The sequence below is a fragment of the Denticeps clupeoides genome, chromosome 19 (assembly GCF_900700375.1).
Source record: "Denticeps clupeoides chromosome 19, fDenClu1.1, whole genome shotgun sequence".
Lineage (NCBI taxonomy): Eukaryota > Metazoa > Chordata > Actinopteri > Clupeiformes > Denticipitidae > Denticeps > Denticeps clupeoides.
In genome coordinates, this window is record NC_041725.1 from 9,023,843 (window position 1) to 9,042,720 (window position 18,878).

The window sequence follows — 18,878 nt, forward strand, 5'->3', positions numbered from 1 at the left end:
GTTTGGACAAACTAAATAAATGCTCTTTAATATTGCAAGCAAGAAAATATGGGCAGCTTTGTTGAGGATGTCTGTAGAAAAGATGTGTTTAGTAAAGGTAGTGGTCATGTTGCCCAAGGTATAACATGCTGTTTATGAGACGCTCAGGGCAGAAATGAAGAAGAGAACACAACACTGTCAGCAGAGTTCGAGTGACAAATTAATAAAAAATCAGGGCAATAAATTATTATAAAAGTGTTATATGATCAAAATAAAATATTATTTTGATTTGTTTAAGCATGTACAGAAACATGGATTATTATAATGAGTTCATGATGGGCTGCACAGATGATGTTAACCACACCTCACATAAACATTAAAAGGAGGGTGAGGGTATATAAACAGGTGAGACGCAGTGTCTTGTCAGCTACCCTCCTCGGAAAGCAATGTGGAAATCAAAGCTTGCAGCTCTGACTGTATTTGTACTTAAATGGGTACTTGGTTTTGAATCAGTGGTGTTAAAAGCAAGTTCTTTCAGCTGCAGACTTCAAGGCATTTCAAAGCCGCCTGTACTGTCCAAGGAAGGGGATTTTGTAATTGGAGGAGTTTTCTCATTCCGCCCTCAAGTACGCACTGTGGAACACAACTACACCAGACAACCTGAGCCTATGCAGTGCACGGGGAGGTCCGTAAAGTTGGTAAAGATTGAGTGATTTATTATATGTGTGAAAATATGACATTTAAATGACATTTTATTTCAAAATTATTTTTTACAGATTATTATTGACAGGTCTAAGTTTTGCACGTGCCATGGAATTTGCAGTCAAAGAGATAAACAGCAAACAAAATATCTTGCCAAACATTACATTAGGTTACCAGATACATGATTCTTGTACTGTCATTCCTATGGCTGTGAATGCTGCTTTCCAGCTTGCAAATGGACAAGATGCTGAAATTGTTACAGATGCTTCTTGTCCCAAGGTGGCCAGTGTTGCTGCAATAGTCGGAGATTCCAGTTCAACACCATGCATAGGCATGTCCCGTGTTCTTGGACTATTTGGAATTCCTCAGGTATAAACAGGAAGAAAATGCTTCTTAAATTAAGTGACCTGTTAAAGTTTAGACTTGTTGGATTTATTCATACAATTCCTTAAATGAAAGGTCCAGAAAAAGTCTAATTTATCTATAAAATAAGTCTAACAAAATGTATGTTAATGAAATAACCTTTCATTTTACTCATCCACTCTGTGAATCTTTTTTTATTTCAGGTGAGTCACTTAGCCACCTGCTCCTGCCTGAGCAATAAGCAGCAATATCCTACTTTCTTCAGAACTGTGCCCAGTGACAATTTCCAGGCTGCTGCGCTGGCCCAGTTAGTCAAATATTTTGGCTGGAAGTGGATTGGAGCTGTTCGCAGTGATACTGATTATGGCAACAGTGGGATGGCATCATTCCTGAGAGTTGCAGAGAAGGAGGGAATCTGTATTGAATACTCTGTGGCATTTGTCAAAACAGACCCGCTGAGAAAGGTGAAGCAAGTTGCCGAAGTTATACGTCATTCTACTGCACGTGTCATTGTGGCATTTGTGCAAGCTAGTGACCTGCGTGTCTTGTTGGTTCAATTAACAAAAGAGCCTCAACCCCGAATTCAGTGGATTGGTAGTGAGTCGTGGATGTTAGAGCCAGATTTGTTAAATTTTGGCCTTTTTTCTGGTGCCATTGGGTTTTCTTTTGAGGCTTTTGCCATGCCTGGATTTCGACAATTTCTTCTGGACCTTTCTGCCACAGAAGCATCTCAGACTTCTTTGGTAAAGGAGTTCTGGGAGGACACTTTTGGCTGTAAGCTGCAGGGAGAAATAACACAGATGGGCCTGGAACAAGGAGTAAGAGTGTGCACTGGCTCAGAAAATTTGACTAATGTGAATAGTTCCTTCACAGATACATCACAGATGCGTGTTGTAAACATGGTATATAAGGCTACTTATGCCATTGCACATGCTCTACATGGTGTTGTTTGTTACAATAGGCAACAAGGTTTGCCCAATTGCAATAAAAGTATGGAAGTAGAGCCAACTCAGGTAAAATATAGCAAGACATTTTACACTCTATTTTATTGATTGTGCCCATGTTTAACCTTATCATATAGGTGGAAGTCAATATACAAACTTCAACTAACTTAATTAACTTTAGGTAAATTAATTGATGACGAGATACATCACAATTAAAACAATGACAACAGAACTAATATAGATTTTTACAGACAATGTGTAATTGTTTTTATATTTAATATTTCTGCTTTAGGTTCTTCAGCAGCTTAAAAAAGTGAATTTTACAGTTAATGGATATTCAGTCATGTTCAACAGTAATGGAGACCCTGCTAATGGAGCTATATATGAACTCATCAATTGGCAAGTATCTAAAGAAGGAAAACTTCAGTTTGTGACAGTTGGTAATTATGATGCTTCACAACCCAAGGGTTATGAGTTCAACCTCAGTAGGAACATCACCTGGATAAATGGAAGGGCAGAGGTATGGTAAAAGTGTATTATTTATTTTATCCAGTATTAGAAATGTTTCTTTAGTGTTTTATGTATGTGTTTGTTTGTAAATTGAAGGTCCCTGTGTCAGTGTGTAGTGAGAGCTGTCCACCTGGTACCAGGAAGGCAGCACAGAAAGGAAAGCCTGTGTGCTGCTATGACTGTGTACAATGTGGAGAAGGAGAGATCAGTAATTATACAGGTATGTCAAACTTCAGTCTTTTAAGAAGATGTATACTGCTTGACTTTACATACTTTTGAAAACATTTGAACAGTTTTTCATCTCAAATAGATTCTCCAGACTGCGTATCATGTCCCAACGAGTTCTGGCCAAACTCACAGAGAGATAAATGCCTGCCTAAACCAATTGAGTTCCTTGCATGGGACGAGATTCTTGGGATAATATTAACTGTTTGCGCTATCGCAGGAGCCTCTGTAGTTGTTGCTGTGGGTTTTGTATTCTACAGACACAGGACCTCTCCCATTGTCAGAGCCAATAACTCTGAGCTGAGTTTCCTGCTGCTCTTCTCACTGACTCTGTGTTTTCTTTGCTCGCTGACTTTCATTGGTCGACCTACAGAATCATCCTGTATGCTGCGTCACACTGCATTTGGGATCACATTTGTACTCTGCATTTCTTGCATTTTAGTAAAAACTATTGTTGTATTAATGGCCTTCAGAGCAACACTTCCAGGAACTAATGTCATGAAATGGTTTGGTCCTCCACAGCAAAGAATGACTGTTGTTGTTTTTTCATCAGTACAGGTCCTCATGTGCATTTTGTGGCTGGTGTTGTCACCTCCATTTCCCATTAAAAATATGTCACATTACAAAGAGAGAATCATTCTTGAATGTAACCTGGGTTCTGCTGGGGCTTTCTGGGCCGTGTTGGGTTATATTGGCCTCCTGGCTGTCTTGTGCTTTGTCTTGGCTTTTCTGGCTCGTAAGCTGCCTGATAACTTTAATGAAGCCAAATTCATCACATTTAGCATGCTGATATTCTGTGCTGTCTGGATCACCTTTATACCAGCTTATGTCAGCTCTCCTGGCAAGTTCACTGTAGCTCTAGAAATATTTGCCATTTTGGCCTCTAGTTTTGGATTAATGGCTTGCATATATTTTCCTAAGTGCTATATAATTCTGTTAAGACCAGAGCAAAACACAAAGAAGCATTTAATGGGGAAAGTACCATCCAAATCATTGTAAAGTTTATGGAAACTACATTAGCATATGGGCATATTTGCAAAAATGTTTGTACAGATACATTTATATTTTATTTAGGAGTATATATGTATATGCATATAATTAGTCTATATGAGCATAATTATTTTGGTGATGAAAGAATTACCAGCATAATCCTTTGTTTCAATAAGTGTATGATTTTATATATTTTTGCTAAATAAAAAAAATCTTAATCGTAATACCTTTTGAAAAATGGTCATTGAATTTATTCAACTTTTTGTCCCCGTACAAAGCACAGTTTCTCTTGAAAATTGTTTCATCAGTTTTATTCTGAGATACACATGCCTGCAATGTTATACATTATATTCTATGGTAATGTTATTTCATTATAATATCACTGACAAATAATATATTCTCATGGTAAAAAGCTGATCTGAAAAAATATAAAGATATTGTTATTTATTTTGAATATCGAGATCTGCATGAAAACTATTTAGAATTTTTCTCAACCTGTAGAAATTATACTGGGTTCAAGGAGGCAGAACAGCTCTATTTGGGGGCTATTTCAGATCAAAAGTATGTCACACAACACTCTCAATATTGACCTTTATGGACTGCAGAAACTATACCTAAGTAGCAAGAGCTTTGCACTGACACTGATCAATCACACCTACATTGTTGGGAATGCATGCACACACAAACACACAATTTTCAATAATTTATGATAAAGCCCATTATGGATTTTCTGTAAATTACAGTTTTTCTTTAAATAACAGTTTACATAATGTCACGTGATTCCATCCACTTGACCGGGATCAACACGGAGATGAGGAAGCGTGATTCCCATAAATTGGCCACTGCCAGCTGCTCAGTCATTGATTTCTTTTGATTTCAACTTGGCACCAGTACCCCAAACCAAAGTAAGACTTATCCTGTTTGTCTCCTCAACACTAATCTCTTTCCTCTCATCCTGTCCATTCCCCAATTTAACCTAGAACATGAACGTCAAAATCTGTGGGGGGTTACGGCTCATTCTGGCTCTCGTTCGCATATTAAACTGGAGGAAACTTACCTGCCTCCTTGTGGCCAATCATTTCCTCGTTTCTTCCCACACACACTCATGTTCTGGTCCCGGGCGGGTGAAGTGAAGTGATTGCCACTTGTGATACACACATGGTGCATACAGTGAAATTTGTTCTCTGCATTTAACCAATCACCCTGAGTGAGCAGTGGGCAGCCATGACAGGTGCCCGGGGAGCAGTGTATGGGGATGAAGCTTTGCTCAGTGGCACCTCAGTGGCACCTTGGCGGATCTAGATTCGAACCGGCAACCTTGTGATTATGGGGCTGTTTCCTTAACTGCTGAACCACCTCTGCCCTGGTCACATCCTCTGCCTTTACTCCAACACCTCAGTCATGAAAATCAAGAACAGCATGTTGCTCAGTGACACCCTGGATTTGACCTGGCATCCTTCCGATTACAGCTACTCAGGGATATATACAGCATTTATGTCCAATCAAAGACAAGGTACATGGATATACTTACAAATACTTTAGACCTATATATTTTGCTAAAACCCTTAATATACTACAATGTATGCATAATCTAGTGTGAAGCTATGGCATGGAAAAGAGGAGGCACAGGTTCAGGATATGGTGAATATAATGATGTTTATCTGGAAACAAAAGAAATAGTCCAAATAGTCCAAAAAACACAAACCAAACACCTGGGGCACAAAGCACAAATCAGGGCAAACAACAAATGACTATGAAGAGAGGGAGGGCACAACTAATATACTTAAAATAAAATTACAGACACATAGGGGTAATCAGGCTAAACAGGACAATGACTTGGTGCCACCTGGTGGGCTACGGGCATCCTAGCATTACATCCAGAACACATAAATTAGAAGCGTATTATATCATATATTTTATATATGGAAAACTACCAGACAGCATGTACAAACTAATTTTATCATAGCACACTTAATAAAATAAAATGTAGTTCACTGTTTGCAGGATTAGACAGAAATAGTTGTGACTAGACAAAAATTGCAATTGTTTGTTGCAGCTTCATAGTGCCTTTGATGCTACTTTTCCCATTAGATGTTTTTTAGTATTTTGTTCAGGCCTGAACAAAATTATAAAACATTTAGGTGCAAAAATGCAAGCAATCAAACCAAAACTAGATGCTAATATAGCAAATATTTCTACAGCTACAGTGAACTTGCCAGGAGAGCTGACATAAGCTGGGATAAAGGTGATCCAGACAGCACAGAATATCAACATGCTGAATGTGATGAATTTGGCCTCATTAAAGTTATCAGGTAGCTTACGAGCCAGAAAAGCCAAAACAAAGCACAAGACAGCCAGGAGGCCAATATAACCCAACACGGCCCAGAAAGCACTAACAGAACCAAGGCTGCATTCAAGAATTATTCTTTCTTTGTAATAGGACATATTTTTTATGGGAAATGGAGGTGACAAAACCAACCATAAGGTGCATATTAAGGCCTGAACAAAAGTGAAACAGACAACAGTGAGTCTTTGTTGTGGAGGACCAAACCATTTCATGATATTACTGCCTGGAAGTGTAGCCCTGAAGGCCATTAACACAACTAGAGTTTTCCCCAGAACACAGGAGATACAGAGGACAAATGTTATCCCAAATGCTATATGGCGAAGAATACAGGACAACTGAGATGGGCGACCAATGAAAGTCAGAGAGCAAAGAAAACACAGAGTCAGTGAGAAGAGCAGCAGGAAACTCAGCTCAGAATTATTGGCTCTGACAATGGGAGAGGACCTTTGTTGGTAGAATATAACAGTCACAATAACAGCCATAATTGCTCCTGCAATGGAACAAGCAGCTAGTATGATCCCAAGGACCTCATCCCAGGAGAGGTACTCAATAGGTTTAGGGAGGCATTTATCTCTCTGTTCATTTGGCCAGTACTCATCAGGACAAGGCACACAGTCCAGAGAATCTAAAATAAATGAGAAATATACAATGTTTTACACTATAAAGCTGAAATTAGGTTGTTACTATGCCAGTATGATACATTATGTTACAGAGGTACCTGTCTCATTACTGATCTCCCCTTCTCCACATGGTACACAGTCATAGCAGCAGACAGGCCGTCCTTTCTGTGCTGCCTTCCTGGTGCCTGGGGGACAGCTGTCACTGCACACTGACACAGGAACCTGCCATTGCAATCATATACAAAGCAAAAAATTATGAAAACATACTCATTAGTTGGTAATGCAAGTTTATTTTGTGAAATATTGTTTTTATTCTACCTGTGTTTGTCCATTCAACCATGTAATGTTCCTAGTCAGACTGAGCTCTTGACCTTTAGGTTTAGATGCATCATAAAGACCCACTGTCACAAAGTTCATGGTCCCAGCCTCATCTCTTTGCCAATTGATTAGCTCATACCTGGCCACAGGGTCCCCATTTGTATCAAATGTGACAGGATATCCATTTACAGTGAAGTTAACTTTTTTAAGCTGTGTGAGAATCTGCACATGACCACAATTTTTAAAAGACAATATATCTTATATGAAATATATTAAATTTGATTTTCCAGTTTGTGCATAGATGTTTAAGAAAGAATAGGTGATTTGGTGGATACTGAATCATTATTATCACAATTATTTAAGAATTTAAGATTGCAAATGCTTAATAATGTTAATAAACATAATCTGATTTTTATTACCTGATGTGGCTCCACAGCTATGGTTTTGTTACACATGATAAATGAATTTGACAAGTCTTTACAGACAATGCTGTGAATGGCATGTGCTATGGCATAGGTTGCTTTGTACACCATGTTTGTGATGCGCAATTGTGATGTGTCTGTGTAAGGGATGTTTACAACGCTCAAGTCTTCCGTGCCAGTGCATAGTTTTACTCCTTGCGTTGTTTCTGAATTTGTTTGCTTGCGAGGAATTTTACATCCAAATGTGTCCTCCCAAAATTCCGTAAGTAAAGGGAACTGTGACACCTCTGCAGCAGGGAGATTGAGGAGGAACTCGCGAAATCCAGGAATCACAGAACGCTCAATAGAAAATCCAACAGCCCCAGCAAACAGTTCAAACTTTAGCATGTCTGGGTCTGTCACCCACGACTCGCTACCAATCCACTGAAGTCGGGGTGGAGGTTGGAGCAACAGCTCCTCCAGCAAGGCGTGCATCTCACCCAAAGCAAGAAAAGCAACGATGACTCGAGATGTGGAACTTCGAATAACTTCTGCAATCCTCTCCACCTTCTTACGCGGATATGTCCTATAGATGGCCAAAGAGTACTCAATGCATATACCCTCTTTCTGAGCAGCACTCAGGAATGAAGCCATTCCACTGTTACCATAGTCTGAATCACTGCGAATGGCTCCAATCCACGTCCAGCCAAAGTGTTTGACCAGTTGGGCCAGAGCAGCTGCCTGGAAATAATCACTGGGAACAGTTCTGAAAAATGCTGGATGCTGTCGCTTATCACTCAGACAAGCACAGGTGGCAAAATGGCTGACCTGAAATTCATCAAATAAAAATAATACTTCAGTTTAAAATGAATAAAAAAAAAAAAAAAAAAACTGTTCAGGATCCATGCATTGGAGTCACCTGTTCTTAAAATGTGCACATTATGTTGTCAAAATGTCATTATTACTTTGGGACAAGTATCTGTCTTTTATTTATAATTAATAGCATTCATAAATGTTGTAAAGTTTTCATATTAAAGCATTGACCTGGGGGATTCCAAAAAGACTGAGCACTCGTGACATGCCTACGCTTGGTGTTGAGTTTGAGTCGCCCACAATGGCAGCAACGCTGGCGACCTTTGAGCAGGAGGTGCCCATGCTAATTACACGGTCCTCTCCATTCGCGAACTGTAATGCAGCTTTCAATGCAACGGGCACCGCACCACAAGAGTCATGTATCTCGTAACCTAACACCACGCTCGGCAAGAGATCTGATCTCTTGTTAATCTCCTGAACAGCAAACTCCAAGGCACGGGCAAAGCGTAGCTCCCTGGTGTACATTCTGAGAAAGAAAAAAAAAATAAAACACTAAAAATCTGAAAGTCATTGAACAAATATTGCTTCAGCAATTCACAGCAAAAATGAACAAGCAATTTAAACGAATTCACATGACATTCTCTAAATATTTAACACAATACAACCATTTTTTTTTCTTTGTTCAACTGACCCCCCGGTGCACTGTATTGGCTCAGGAATGTTGGTGTAGTTCTGCTCCATTATGAGGGTGTTGTGGTGCAGAGAGAAAATTCCTCCGATAATGATATCCCCATCTTTGTAGAGTGCAATAGGACTGGAAATGCCCTGAAGTGTGCAACTTGTCAAACTCGAGAGTGACATCACAGGAGTGAACCCAAGGACCCAGAGGGCTGCATTTAAAATCAAAGGATATGTGATCCCCATCTCCTCGTTGGTGTAAGGATGGTAGGACAGGTTGCATCATGGTTTAAATACTCTAGTCCACCCATTCCTTACCAACTGGGTTGCCAGCTGTTAAGGACAGCCCAGATATGGCTGACATAGGGTGAATGCTGTGATTACTTTTTATTACTGTAATTATTAAAGCCCTGTATATTTGCCAGTGTTTTTTATATATATATATATATATATACACACACACACACACACACACACACACACACACACACACACACACACATATATATATATATATGTATATATGTATATATGTATATATGTATATGTATATGTATATGTATATATATATCAATATTTTTTGTATTTTTTGTATTTTTGTTTAGATACATAAAATGCATGTTTATATATATATATATATATATATATATATATATATATATATATATATATATATATATATATATATATATATAACATGCATTTTATGTATCTAAACAAAAATACAAAAAATACTAAAAATACTAAAATACTATGTAAGAGCATAATTAGGGACTGTATTTTCAAAAGGCTTCTTCTCAAAACTGAATATCATGACGATTCTGTGTGTTGGGTCTGTTTAATAAAAATACAAAACTATTAGCCCCATAGTACCTTTCCTCCTTTGCACAACATCTTTCATATCATTGTGTGTTCAGTACTTAGTTTTCTTAGTCCAAATACCCACAGTCTCCAGAATTCCCCCAAGATATTCTGGATTGTATGATGTTGATTTTGGTCACTTTCCTCAAAAACGATATTGCTGTATTGGAAAAAGGTTTTAAAAAAGCTTCAAAAGAAAGATTAGAAAGATATCATTCATGGCAAGCAGATCAGAATTTGTTCAGCCTTGTCTAAAAGAAGACATATTGGATAAATGTGTATGATTACTTAAAAAACATTTAGTTTGGATTTCAAAAAGAACATAATCACGCATTAGGTAGGCCAACAGTGAAGTAAACTAAAACACTCGATTTATTTATCAGACCTAGACAAGATCCCAACCATTCTAATATCTCTTCTCCACCAGTGAGCTTAATGGTTGGATGTTCTCATCTGAATTGCATGTTCTTCTATTTTTTTGGCCATAGTAGTCTTATGCCAAACCAAGATCAACTAAATGTTTACAATAGCATTGCAATGCCTTTGCTTCATAGAAATTATTAATATTGTAGTCAGTGTAGTCAGACATGTAGTAATGTATTACTAAAAACATTGCTTGACAATTTTATTGTCTTGTGTAAGATAAAATCACACACATAAAGTGATCATTTTTTGGGCACATACATCACACACAAACATAATTCAATATAATGTTGATTTTGTGCGTGCATAAATAAAAATTTTAAATAATACAGCCACATTAAACCATAAATTAAACCATAATACAAAACATCTTGCTAAATGTATTTACAGTAGCTTGATATTTACTGTATTGTGTAGTGACATGTAATAGGCAGTGTAATGGAAATGTATATGGTTCTTTTAATCATTTGTGTCACCTAAAACTTTTTTCTATTAAATAAAGAACCCCCCCCCCCCCACACACACACACACACACACACACATGCAGTAATAATTTGTTGTAATATTATTGTGCATGTGAGACACATAAAAATATAGCATTCCTATTATATATCTACATGTTAAAGGTTGTCTGTTTTAGTTGTTTAAATGCTTTTTTAGAATGAATATAAGTAACTACTACAAATAAAAAAACACCACTAACCACTTTCACATAGGGTCGAAATCTGCATTATAAAGCTTTGGATGGAACTTTTCCAATGACATGTTTTTTAGTATTTTTGTCAGGTCTAAAAACAATTATGAAACACTTAGGAATAAAAATGCATATAATCAGTCCAAAGCTAGAAGCTAAAATTGCAAATATCTCCACAGCTACAGTGAACTTGCCAGGAGAGCTGACATAAGCTGGGATAAAGGTGATCCAGACAGCACAAAATATCAGCATGCTGAATGTGATGAATTTGGCTTCATTAAAGTTATCAGGCAGCTTACGGGCCAGAAAAGCCAAAACAAAGCACAAGACAGCCAGGAGGCCAATATAACCCAACACGGCCCAGAAAGCCCCAGCAGAACCCAGGTTACATTCAAGAATGATTCTCTCTTTATAATGAGACATATTCTTAATAGGAAATGGAGGTGATAACACCAGCCATAAGGTGCATATCAGAGCCTGTACAAAAGTGAAACAGACAACAGTGAGTCTTTGCTGTGGAGGACCAAACCATTTCATGACATTACTGCCTGGAAGTGTAGCCCTGAAGGCCATTAACACAACTAGAGTTTTCCCCAGAACACAGGAGATACAGAGGACAAATGTGATTCCAAATGCAGTGTGACGCAGCATACAGGACCATTCAGAGGGCCGACCAATGAAAGTCAGAGAGCAAAGAAAACACAGAGTCAGTGAAAACAGCAGCAGGAAACTCAGCTCAGAGTTATTGGCTCTGACAATAGGAGAGGACCTGTGTCTGTAGAATACAACAGCCACAACAATTACAGTAAAGGCCCCTACAATGGAGAAGGCTGCTAAGATGATCCCAAGGAATTCATCCCAAGATAGGAACTCGACTGGTTTGGGTAGGCATTCATTTTTTTTAGAATTTGGCCAGAAGTCATCAGGACAAGAGATACAGCGGAGGGAGTCTGTGGAAGACAGGTCAGTGTCAACATCTTAAGTAATAAACTAATCAGAAATCTTTTTCTGTGTTGTTTTCCTTCTATTTAAGCAATAAAAAGACAGACTACCTGTTTCATTACTGATCTCCCCTTCTCCACATGGTACACAGTCATAGCAGCAGACAGGCCTTCCTTTCTGTGGTGCCTTCCTAGTGCCTGAGGGACAGCTGTCACTACACACTGAGAGAGGCACCTACAACACATACACTCACAGTAAAGATTTAATCCAGCATCATAATCCCTTTTTTCAGTTAGAGGGATTTCTACCTTATCATTCACTGGATGGTCTTACTTGCGTCTGCCTATTCATCCACGTTATGTTCCTATTCAGGCTGAACTCATGACCCTTGGGCTTAGATGCATCATAGCGACCCACTGTCACAAACTTTATGGTCCCATCTTCAGACACCTGCCAGTTGATGAGCTCATATCTGGCTACAGGGTCCCCATTGGCATCAAATGTGACAGGATAGCCGTTTACTGTGAAGTTAACCTTTTTAAGATGCTGAAGAACCTAAAAAATAATAACCACAGTTAAAGTTAACCACAGAATTTCTTCATTTCTTTTTTATTATGAACCTTTCCCCCCATTTTAAGCAGCCATTACAAAGCTGAATGATTTGAATATTTCACATGTTATTTAGTGTAATTTGAGTAAAACTTTAAAACCGCTACCTGATGTGGTTCCACAATGACATTTTTGTCGCAGTTGCTCACTGAGTCACACACAACTCTGTGAAGAGCGTGCGCTATGGCATATGTCGCCTTGTACACCATGTTTGTTACACGCAGCTGGGAAGTGTCGGTGTAGGGAATGTTTACAGCGCTCAGGTCTTCAGTACCAGTACACATTTTGCCCGAGTGCTTCCCACTCGTGTCCCCCTTACTTTGTACTTGTGTCAGCTTGCAGTCGAAGGCGCCTTCCCAAAATTCACTGAGGAGGGGAGAGAGCGCCACACGCGCAGGAGAGAGGTCGAGGAGGAATGGCCGCAAGCCAGGAATGACGGATTGCTCGATGCCGAACCCAACAGCACCGGCCACAAGTCCGAACCTCAGCATCTCTGGATCGGCTACCCACGACTCACTGCCAATCCACTGGAGTGGGGGTGGAGGTCGACGTGCCAGCTCCTCCAACAGGATGCGCATGTCACCCGTGGCCAGGAAGGCCACTATGACCCGTGAGGTCGAACCTCGTATCACATCGGCGACTCTCTCCACCTTGCTGCGAGGGTTGGTCCTGTAGAAGGCCACGGAGTACTCTGCGCAAATGCCTTCACTCTGGGCGGCTCTCAGAAAAGACGCCATGCCATTGTTACCGTAGTCCGAGTCGCTGCGAACGGCCCCGATCCACGTCCAGCCAAAGTGCCTGACTAGCCGAGCCAGAGCAGCAGACTGGAAATGGTCACTGGGCGTGGTTCTGAAGAAGGCAGGATACTGTCGCTTATCGCTCAGACAGGCGCAGGTGGCAGAGTGGCTCACCTGTAAAGCACAGTCACAAACACAAGCTCTGAAGATTAATGGATAAATATTGATAATTGAATACATATTTATATTAGTGTTAGTTGTTTATGAGGGAGGGGACCTGTGGAATTCCGAACAGACTGAGGACCCGAGACATGCCAATGCTCGGTGTGGAGCCGGACTCGCCCACTATAGCAGCAACGCTGGCCACGTTTGCACATGATGTGCTCGTCGTAATCTCGGCGTCCTGTCCGTTTGCAAACTGGAAGGCAACTTTCAGGGCCACAGGCACGGCGGCACAAGAGTCGTGGATCTGGTAACCCAACACAATATCTGGCAGGAGGTCTGATCTGTTGTTAATCTGTTCAACGGCGAATTCCATGGCGCGCGCAAAACGCAGCTCCCGGGTGTCCATACTGTTACCAAAATATCCAATAAAAAAAAAAAAAATGTATAAACATATTAAACCTAATGTTTATAAACAGTTGACAACTGCAATACAAACAATTAATAACAACAATAATGTATTGATATTGCTAGTTGAAAACATTAAACAACATTTCATGCACATTTTTCAGCTACATTTTCAGAAATGCTTGTTTTAGAAGCTCAAGGTATTCCGTCCTACAGTGCCCTCACAAACCTTCCAGTGCATTTCAGAGACTCAGGGAGGCTGGTGTAGTTGTGCTCCACTGCGTGCATGTAGTAATGGATGGAGAAGACACCCCCAATTACAAAATCGCCATCCTTGTAAAATTCTGGAAGTCTGGAAGCTCCCTGTGATTTACAACTGATGGAATTTGTCTCCATCACCTGAGTCTTGAGCCCTAAGAGCCACAGGGCTACAAGCGGCGTCAGTGCTGGGCACGGCACCATCCACATCATCCCACTGACAGAACGCTGCCAGGCTGGGAGGTGTCTAACACACGTTTAAATACCCTCCCTGCACATGACTGAGACGATAGGTGAAGGTGTGGATAGTGATCGAATGTTAAGGCAGGACATACGTTGGAAATGCTTGTAATGTTTAATCTATATTCAGTTCATTTGTTTCCAACAACACATTAACAATTTTGTACATACAAGCTTTCAGCAAATAATAAAAAATAGAAATAGAAGTTTAAGAATCCAAAATATACAATTACCAAAAATATACAATTAATTTTCTGAGAAATGTATCAGTTAATAAATTTAATTATACCCCAGGTAAAGGGAATACTGTTAATATGGTTGATATATTTTAGAATAAATAGTGTAAGGCCATAGTCAAAAAACATGATTCAAGACTATTAGCTCTTATGTGGAAATGTTCTTTATTTGTATTCCATTTGGCTCAATAGTATTAATCATTCTTATTTTTTATAATGTTTTATTTTATGCTTTACAGCAATCCTATTCACATGTAGTATTGGGTTAATAGTTTGCAATGGACAGTAGTTCCTTTATTATTTATTCCCTTCCCATCAAGTGATTTCTTGTGTTTTTTTCTGGTTTCACCAAGATGATATAACATTTTGGGGCAAATAAACAGAAAAGCAAGCCAAAGGCTGAGGCTAGAATAGCAAAGATTTCCACAGCTACCGTGAACTTCCCTGGAGAGCTCACATAGGCAGGGACAAAGGCCAGCCACACTGCACAGAATATCAGCATGCTGAAAGTGATGTATTTGGCTTCATTAAAATTCCCAGGCAGTTTCCGAGCAAAGAAGGCCAAAACAAAGCATAAGCAAGCTAAAAGACCAATGTATCCTAAAACACACCAGAAAGCTAGGCTAGAACCCACACTGCACTCTAGTATGATTTTGGACCGCTGATCTTGAGAGTTTTTTGATGGAAAAGGAGGTGCAGAGATAAGCCAGGCAGCACATATGACCACCTGAACCAGGGTGCAGGAGAAGATGATCACTCTCTGCTGTCTGGGCCCCAGCCACTTCATCACATTGTTTCCGGGCCTAGTGGCAGTGAACGCAGCCAGAACCACAAGTGTCTTACCCAGGATGCAAGAGATACAGAGTGAGAAGGTTATACTGAAAATAGTGTGGCGCAGCATGCAGGACCAGGATGTGGGCTCGCCAATGAACACCAGGGCACACAAGAAGCACAGAGTTAAAGAGAGAAGAATGAAGAAGCTCAGTTCAGAGTTGTTTACGCGCACAATGGGAGTATTTCTGAAGTGGAAGAAAACAGCTAGAATCGATACTGTGAGACAAGCACCAAAAACAGCTATCACTGTCAATGTTAGCCCCATTGCATCATGGGACAGGAACTCAACCACTTTGGGGATGCACTCTGTTCCATCCACGTTGGACCAGAAGTCCTCAGGACAGGATATACAATCTATTGAATCTTAATGGAAAGCAGAAATATCCATTAATACAACACACACACACATACATATATATATATTGCTAGAGCCTGACCTGTCTCATTACTAATTTTCCCACTGTCACATGGTATACAGTCAAAACAGCACAGAGGCTCCCCAAGACGGACAGCTTTCCTGTATCCCGGAGGGCAGCTGTCACTGCACACAGACACCAGCACCTGCCGGAGATCACAGGAGCCGTTTTTCACCATCAGTTCGCCTGGTGGTGAATCATTGTGTGCAGTGTGTGTTAGCTTACGGCTCACTGTACTGCAGTTTACATTTCCTGAATGTGTTTCAGAACAGTCCACTACACTCACCTCCACTTGACCCTACAGATCTTCATGAGAGGGCATCTCATGTACTGATACACACAGTGTGAGCAGCTTGCCTTGCTCTGGTGGCCGGCCCATGTGATTGTCCCGTCCTGGATAATCAGCTCTTTCCCAGCTTCGTTTGAGCCGTCAAACATCCCCACATTGATAAACTCAATGTTCCCCTCTGAGCCGCGCTGCCAGTTGATAAGATCATAAGATGGAATGGAGTCACCTTTGTCGTCAAAGTTCACCTCCTCTCCCAAGATGTTGAAAGACACATCCTGAAGATAATGCTGGAGCTAAAAGGATTTTATAAGAACATTATGAGAACATTGATTGGCATATTAAATCCTTTGCTGAGCTATTTACTTGATTTCTAAAGTGTCAATGGATTAAAAGAGGCATTATATTATATATTTTCTCATTATTATTATTTTTAGATACCTGCCATGGGTAGACATTATTAATGTCAGCACAAGACGAATTTGGGAAAGGTCCTTTCCCAGCCTCACACTGAATAAGGTTGTGCAGAGAGTAAGCAATGGCGTACACAGCTTTGTACACATTGTAGGAGATGCGTGGACTGGACGTGTTCATGTAGGCAGCGTGCTGCTGCCTCAGGGTCTCATGCCCGGTACAGGGGGGCAACTGGGAAGTGCTGCCTGTAGAAGATGAGGAGAAGCAACCATAAAGTGCCCCCCAGAGCTCATGCACAAGAGGGTTTGAGGGGTACCTCTGAGGCAGTACGGTCATCAGATAATCTCGAAGGCCTGGTATATAACCCTTACGTATTCCGAAGCCTATTGTCCCCCCAAGGTAGGGATAGTACTGACTCCCTGCAAACACTGCAGACGTGACCCATGCCTCACTGGCAATCCACTGGATTCCGGTAACATTCTGCTCCATGTAATCCCTCAGGAAAGGGGTTAGTTCGCCCTCGGCAGAGAAGACCACCACAACCTTGGCAGTGGAGGTCCTCATGATGTCAATGATCTCCTGGGCCTTCTGGCGGTTGTACAGCAAGGGAATCATCAGCTGGTAGGCTATACACACTCTTGTGCCACTCAGCTCTCTCAGAAGGCCCTGCAGGGCAAAACGCCCGTACTCATGATCCCCACGCACCACTCCTACCCAGGTCCAGTTGAAGTGCTGCAGGAGGTGGGCAATGGCTTTCACCTGGTAGTCATCGCTGGGAATCACCCTGAAGAAGGTGGGGAACTTGGTTCTGTCACCGAGACAGGCACAGGAGGAAAAATAGCTGATCTGGGGAAAAAATCAATTGCATCTTGATCTACAAACTTTTCTCAGTATTTTTTTTCAGTACATATTTTTCATTATGTTACAGGAACAACTTTTCTATGTAACGCTCATAAATATATAAACAAACAGCTCCCACAACCATGTAGGGTTTACCATAGGGATTCTCAAAGGCTGCAGAATTCTGGAAACAACAATTGACTGAGCAGAACCAGACTCTCCAATTATTGCCAGAAGTGGTGCAGCTCCTGCGCACATGGGGCTTCTATGTTCTTCCGCCCCATTTATTACGGCCAGTGCTGCCCGTTGGCCAGTCAAGGGATAGGCACAAGAATCAAATATCTTGTAGCCCAGTGTGTGATTGGGTAGTAGGCTATTGTTGCTGTTGATCTCCTCCACAGCCAGTCGCATAGTCAGAGCCCAGCGGAAAGCCCTTGGGTCAAATCTGTAAAGAGAAAAAAAATTAACCTCAGAAATGTCTTGTTTGCTGATTTTGTTTACTTGTTGATGCCACACTCACCCATTGCATTGAACAGGCGGTGGTTTGTAGGTGCAGTTTAGGTCTGGCATCTCCATGTTGTAGTGCAAAGGAAAAATGCCGCTAATGACAAAGTCACCTTCAGCTACAAATCCTGGTTCAAACGGACTCTGCAGAATGCATTGTTCTTCTAGAGTCCAGGCTGGAGTGAGGAGGAGAGCAAGGAGGTGGAAGAGTGAGTGCGCCAAGCGAGACATCCTCTCACGAAGTCAGTGCCTTGACTGTTACAGAGCTATTTTATAAGCAAACTATTTTACTGCCTGCATCTCATTATAACTGGGCCCTCCTCATTAACACCATACAAGTTACATCACCTCCACACTAATATCTGGAGAGCAAAATGTTTGATAAGGAAGTATTTTTAATTTAGCAATATTTTGTCCAATGTATGCTCAGTTTTTATCAAGATAAGAAAAATAATATTATAGATGTCAGGATGCTGAGTTAAAGATTTGTGCAAGATGATGTCATGATTACAATTATAGGCTTGGCTGAGTCATCGTTTGTCAATGTCTGTTGGTGCACAAATGCTTGAACAGAGAAGAATAACGTCTCCTTGCAAAGTAAGGGGATTAACTGTGAACCAAGTATTAACCACATTGCAACACAGTGTGTACAATTCTTTCCAATATACTGCACAAATACATGCAAATGTAACCAAAATTAAAAACTCCATATTTCAATAATCTCTTCCTGACACCTAGTGGCAGAAAATTATAAATAATTGTATAATGTTGTAAAGGCGTGAACTTGTTACATGTTCATGTTCATTGTTTCACAGTTTACTCAAGTTTACTTTCTTTCAATTTTATGTTTTTAACAAAAATGTTGCAATAAAATGTTACCAAATTATACACTGTTCATGATGGCTATTTATTTATTTATTGCTTAATAGGTTTGAGTCTTAATTAGTCTTTCACTCATTAAATGAGTTACCTAGTGGGTAACAGACTCACCTATGAACCAGAAGACCATTCTGCATTCTTTTAATTACAGGAGGTGTTTGTATGTTAAGTAATGAAAAAAATAACTAGTATTGCAGATAATTAAAGCAGGGCTCTTCAGTTTTGAAGACAGGTAAAATGACATT

The 18,878-nt window shown here is 40.3% G+C and overlaps 3 protein-coding genes across 3 annotated transcripts; 1 reads left to right on the top strand and 2 right to left on the bottom strand.

The window, feature by feature from the left end:
* Positions 1 to 422: 422 nt before the first annotated feature.
* Positions 423 to 3,746, top strand: LOC114768807 (extracellular calcium-sensing receptor-like). The gene is made up of 6 exons (XM_028961095.1): positions 423 to 664; positions 756 to 1,050; positions 1,248 to 2,057; positions 2,281 to 2,508; positions 2,595 to 2,718; positions 2,809 to 3,746. Exons 1-6 carry the CDS (start codon positions 426 to 428, stop codon positions 3,720 to 3,722), a joined length of 2,610 nt encoding a protein of 869 aa, XP_028816928.1. The 5' UTR covers positions 423 to 425; the 3' UTR covers positions 3,723 to 3,746.
* Positions 3,747 to 5,771: 2,025 nt separating this feature from the next.
* LOC114769619 (uncharacterized) lies at positions 5,772 to 17,964 on the bottom strand. The gene is made up of 16 exons (XM_028962806.1): positions 17,771 to 17,964; positions 17,407 to 17,695; positions 16,438 to 17,256; positions 15,997 to 16,292; positions 15,732 to 15,855; positions 13,956 to 14,089; positions 13,434 to 13,728; positions 12,527 to 13,330; positions 12,144 to 12,365; positions 11,921 to 12,031; positions 8,904 to 9,139; positions 8,444 to 8,738; positions 7,418 to 8,227; positions 6,999 to 7,220; positions 6,779 to 6,902; positions 5,772 to 6,685 (listed from the first exon to the last, which is right to left on the bottom strand). Exons 1-16 carry the CDS (start codon positions 17,824 to 17,826, stop codon positions 5,772 to 5,774), a joined length of 5,751 nt encoding a protein of 1,916 aa, XP_028818639.1. The 5' UTR covers positions 17,827 to 17,964.
* Positions 10,703 to 14,194, bottom strand: LOC114768808 (extracellular calcium-sensing receptor-like). The gene is made up of 6 exons (XM_028961096.1): positions 13,956 to 14,194; positions 13,434 to 13,728; positions 12,527 to 13,330; positions 12,144 to 12,365; positions 11,921 to 12,044; positions 10,703 to 11,818 (listed from the first exon to the last, which is right to left on the bottom strand). The coding sequence occupies exons 1-6, from the start codon at positions 14,192 to 14,194 to the stop codon at positions 10,905 to 10,907; spliced, it is 2,598 nt and encodes an 865-aa protein (XP_028816929.1). The 3' UTR covers positions 10,703 to 10,904.
* Positions 17,965 to 18,878: the final 914 nt, after the last annotated feature.

Coding starts and splice junctions, on each gene's coding strand:
- LOC114768808 (XM_028961096.1), bottom strand. CDS start 14,194: ATGTGGATGGTGCCGTGCCCAGCACTGACGCCGCTTGTAGCCCTGTGG. Junction 13,331..13,433: donor GTCTGTTCGGAATTCCACAG/GTCCCCTCCCTC, acceptor TGTGCTTTACAG/GTGAGCCACTCTGCCACCTG. Junction 12,045..12,143: donor GGATGAATAGGCAGACGCAA/GTAAGACCATCC, acceptor TATGTGTTGTAG/GTGCCTCTCTCAGTGTGTAG.
- LOC114768807 (XM_028961095.1), top strand. CDS start 426: ATGTGGAAATCAAAGCTTGCAGCTCTGACTGTATTTGTACTTAAATGG. Junction 665..755: donor CCTATGCAGTGCACGGGGAG/GTCCGTAAAGTT, acceptor TATTTTTTACAG/ATTATTATTGACAGGTCTAA. Junction 1,051..1,247: donor GACTATTTGGAATTCCTCAG/GTATAAACAGGA, acceptor TTTTTATTTCAG/GTGAGTCACTTAGCCACCTG.
- LOC114769619 (XM_028962806.1), bottom strand. CDS start 17,826: ATGGAGATGCCAGACCTAAACTGCACCTACAAACCACCGCCTGTTCAA. Junction 13,729..13,955: donor TCTCTGAAATGCACTGGAAG/GTTTGTGAGGGC, acceptor TTTTGGTAACAG/TATGGACACCCGGGAGCTGC. Junction 6,686..6,778: donor GGAGATCAGTAATGAGACAG/GTACCTCTGTAA, acceptor CATTTATTTTAG/ATTCTCTGGACTGTGTGCCT.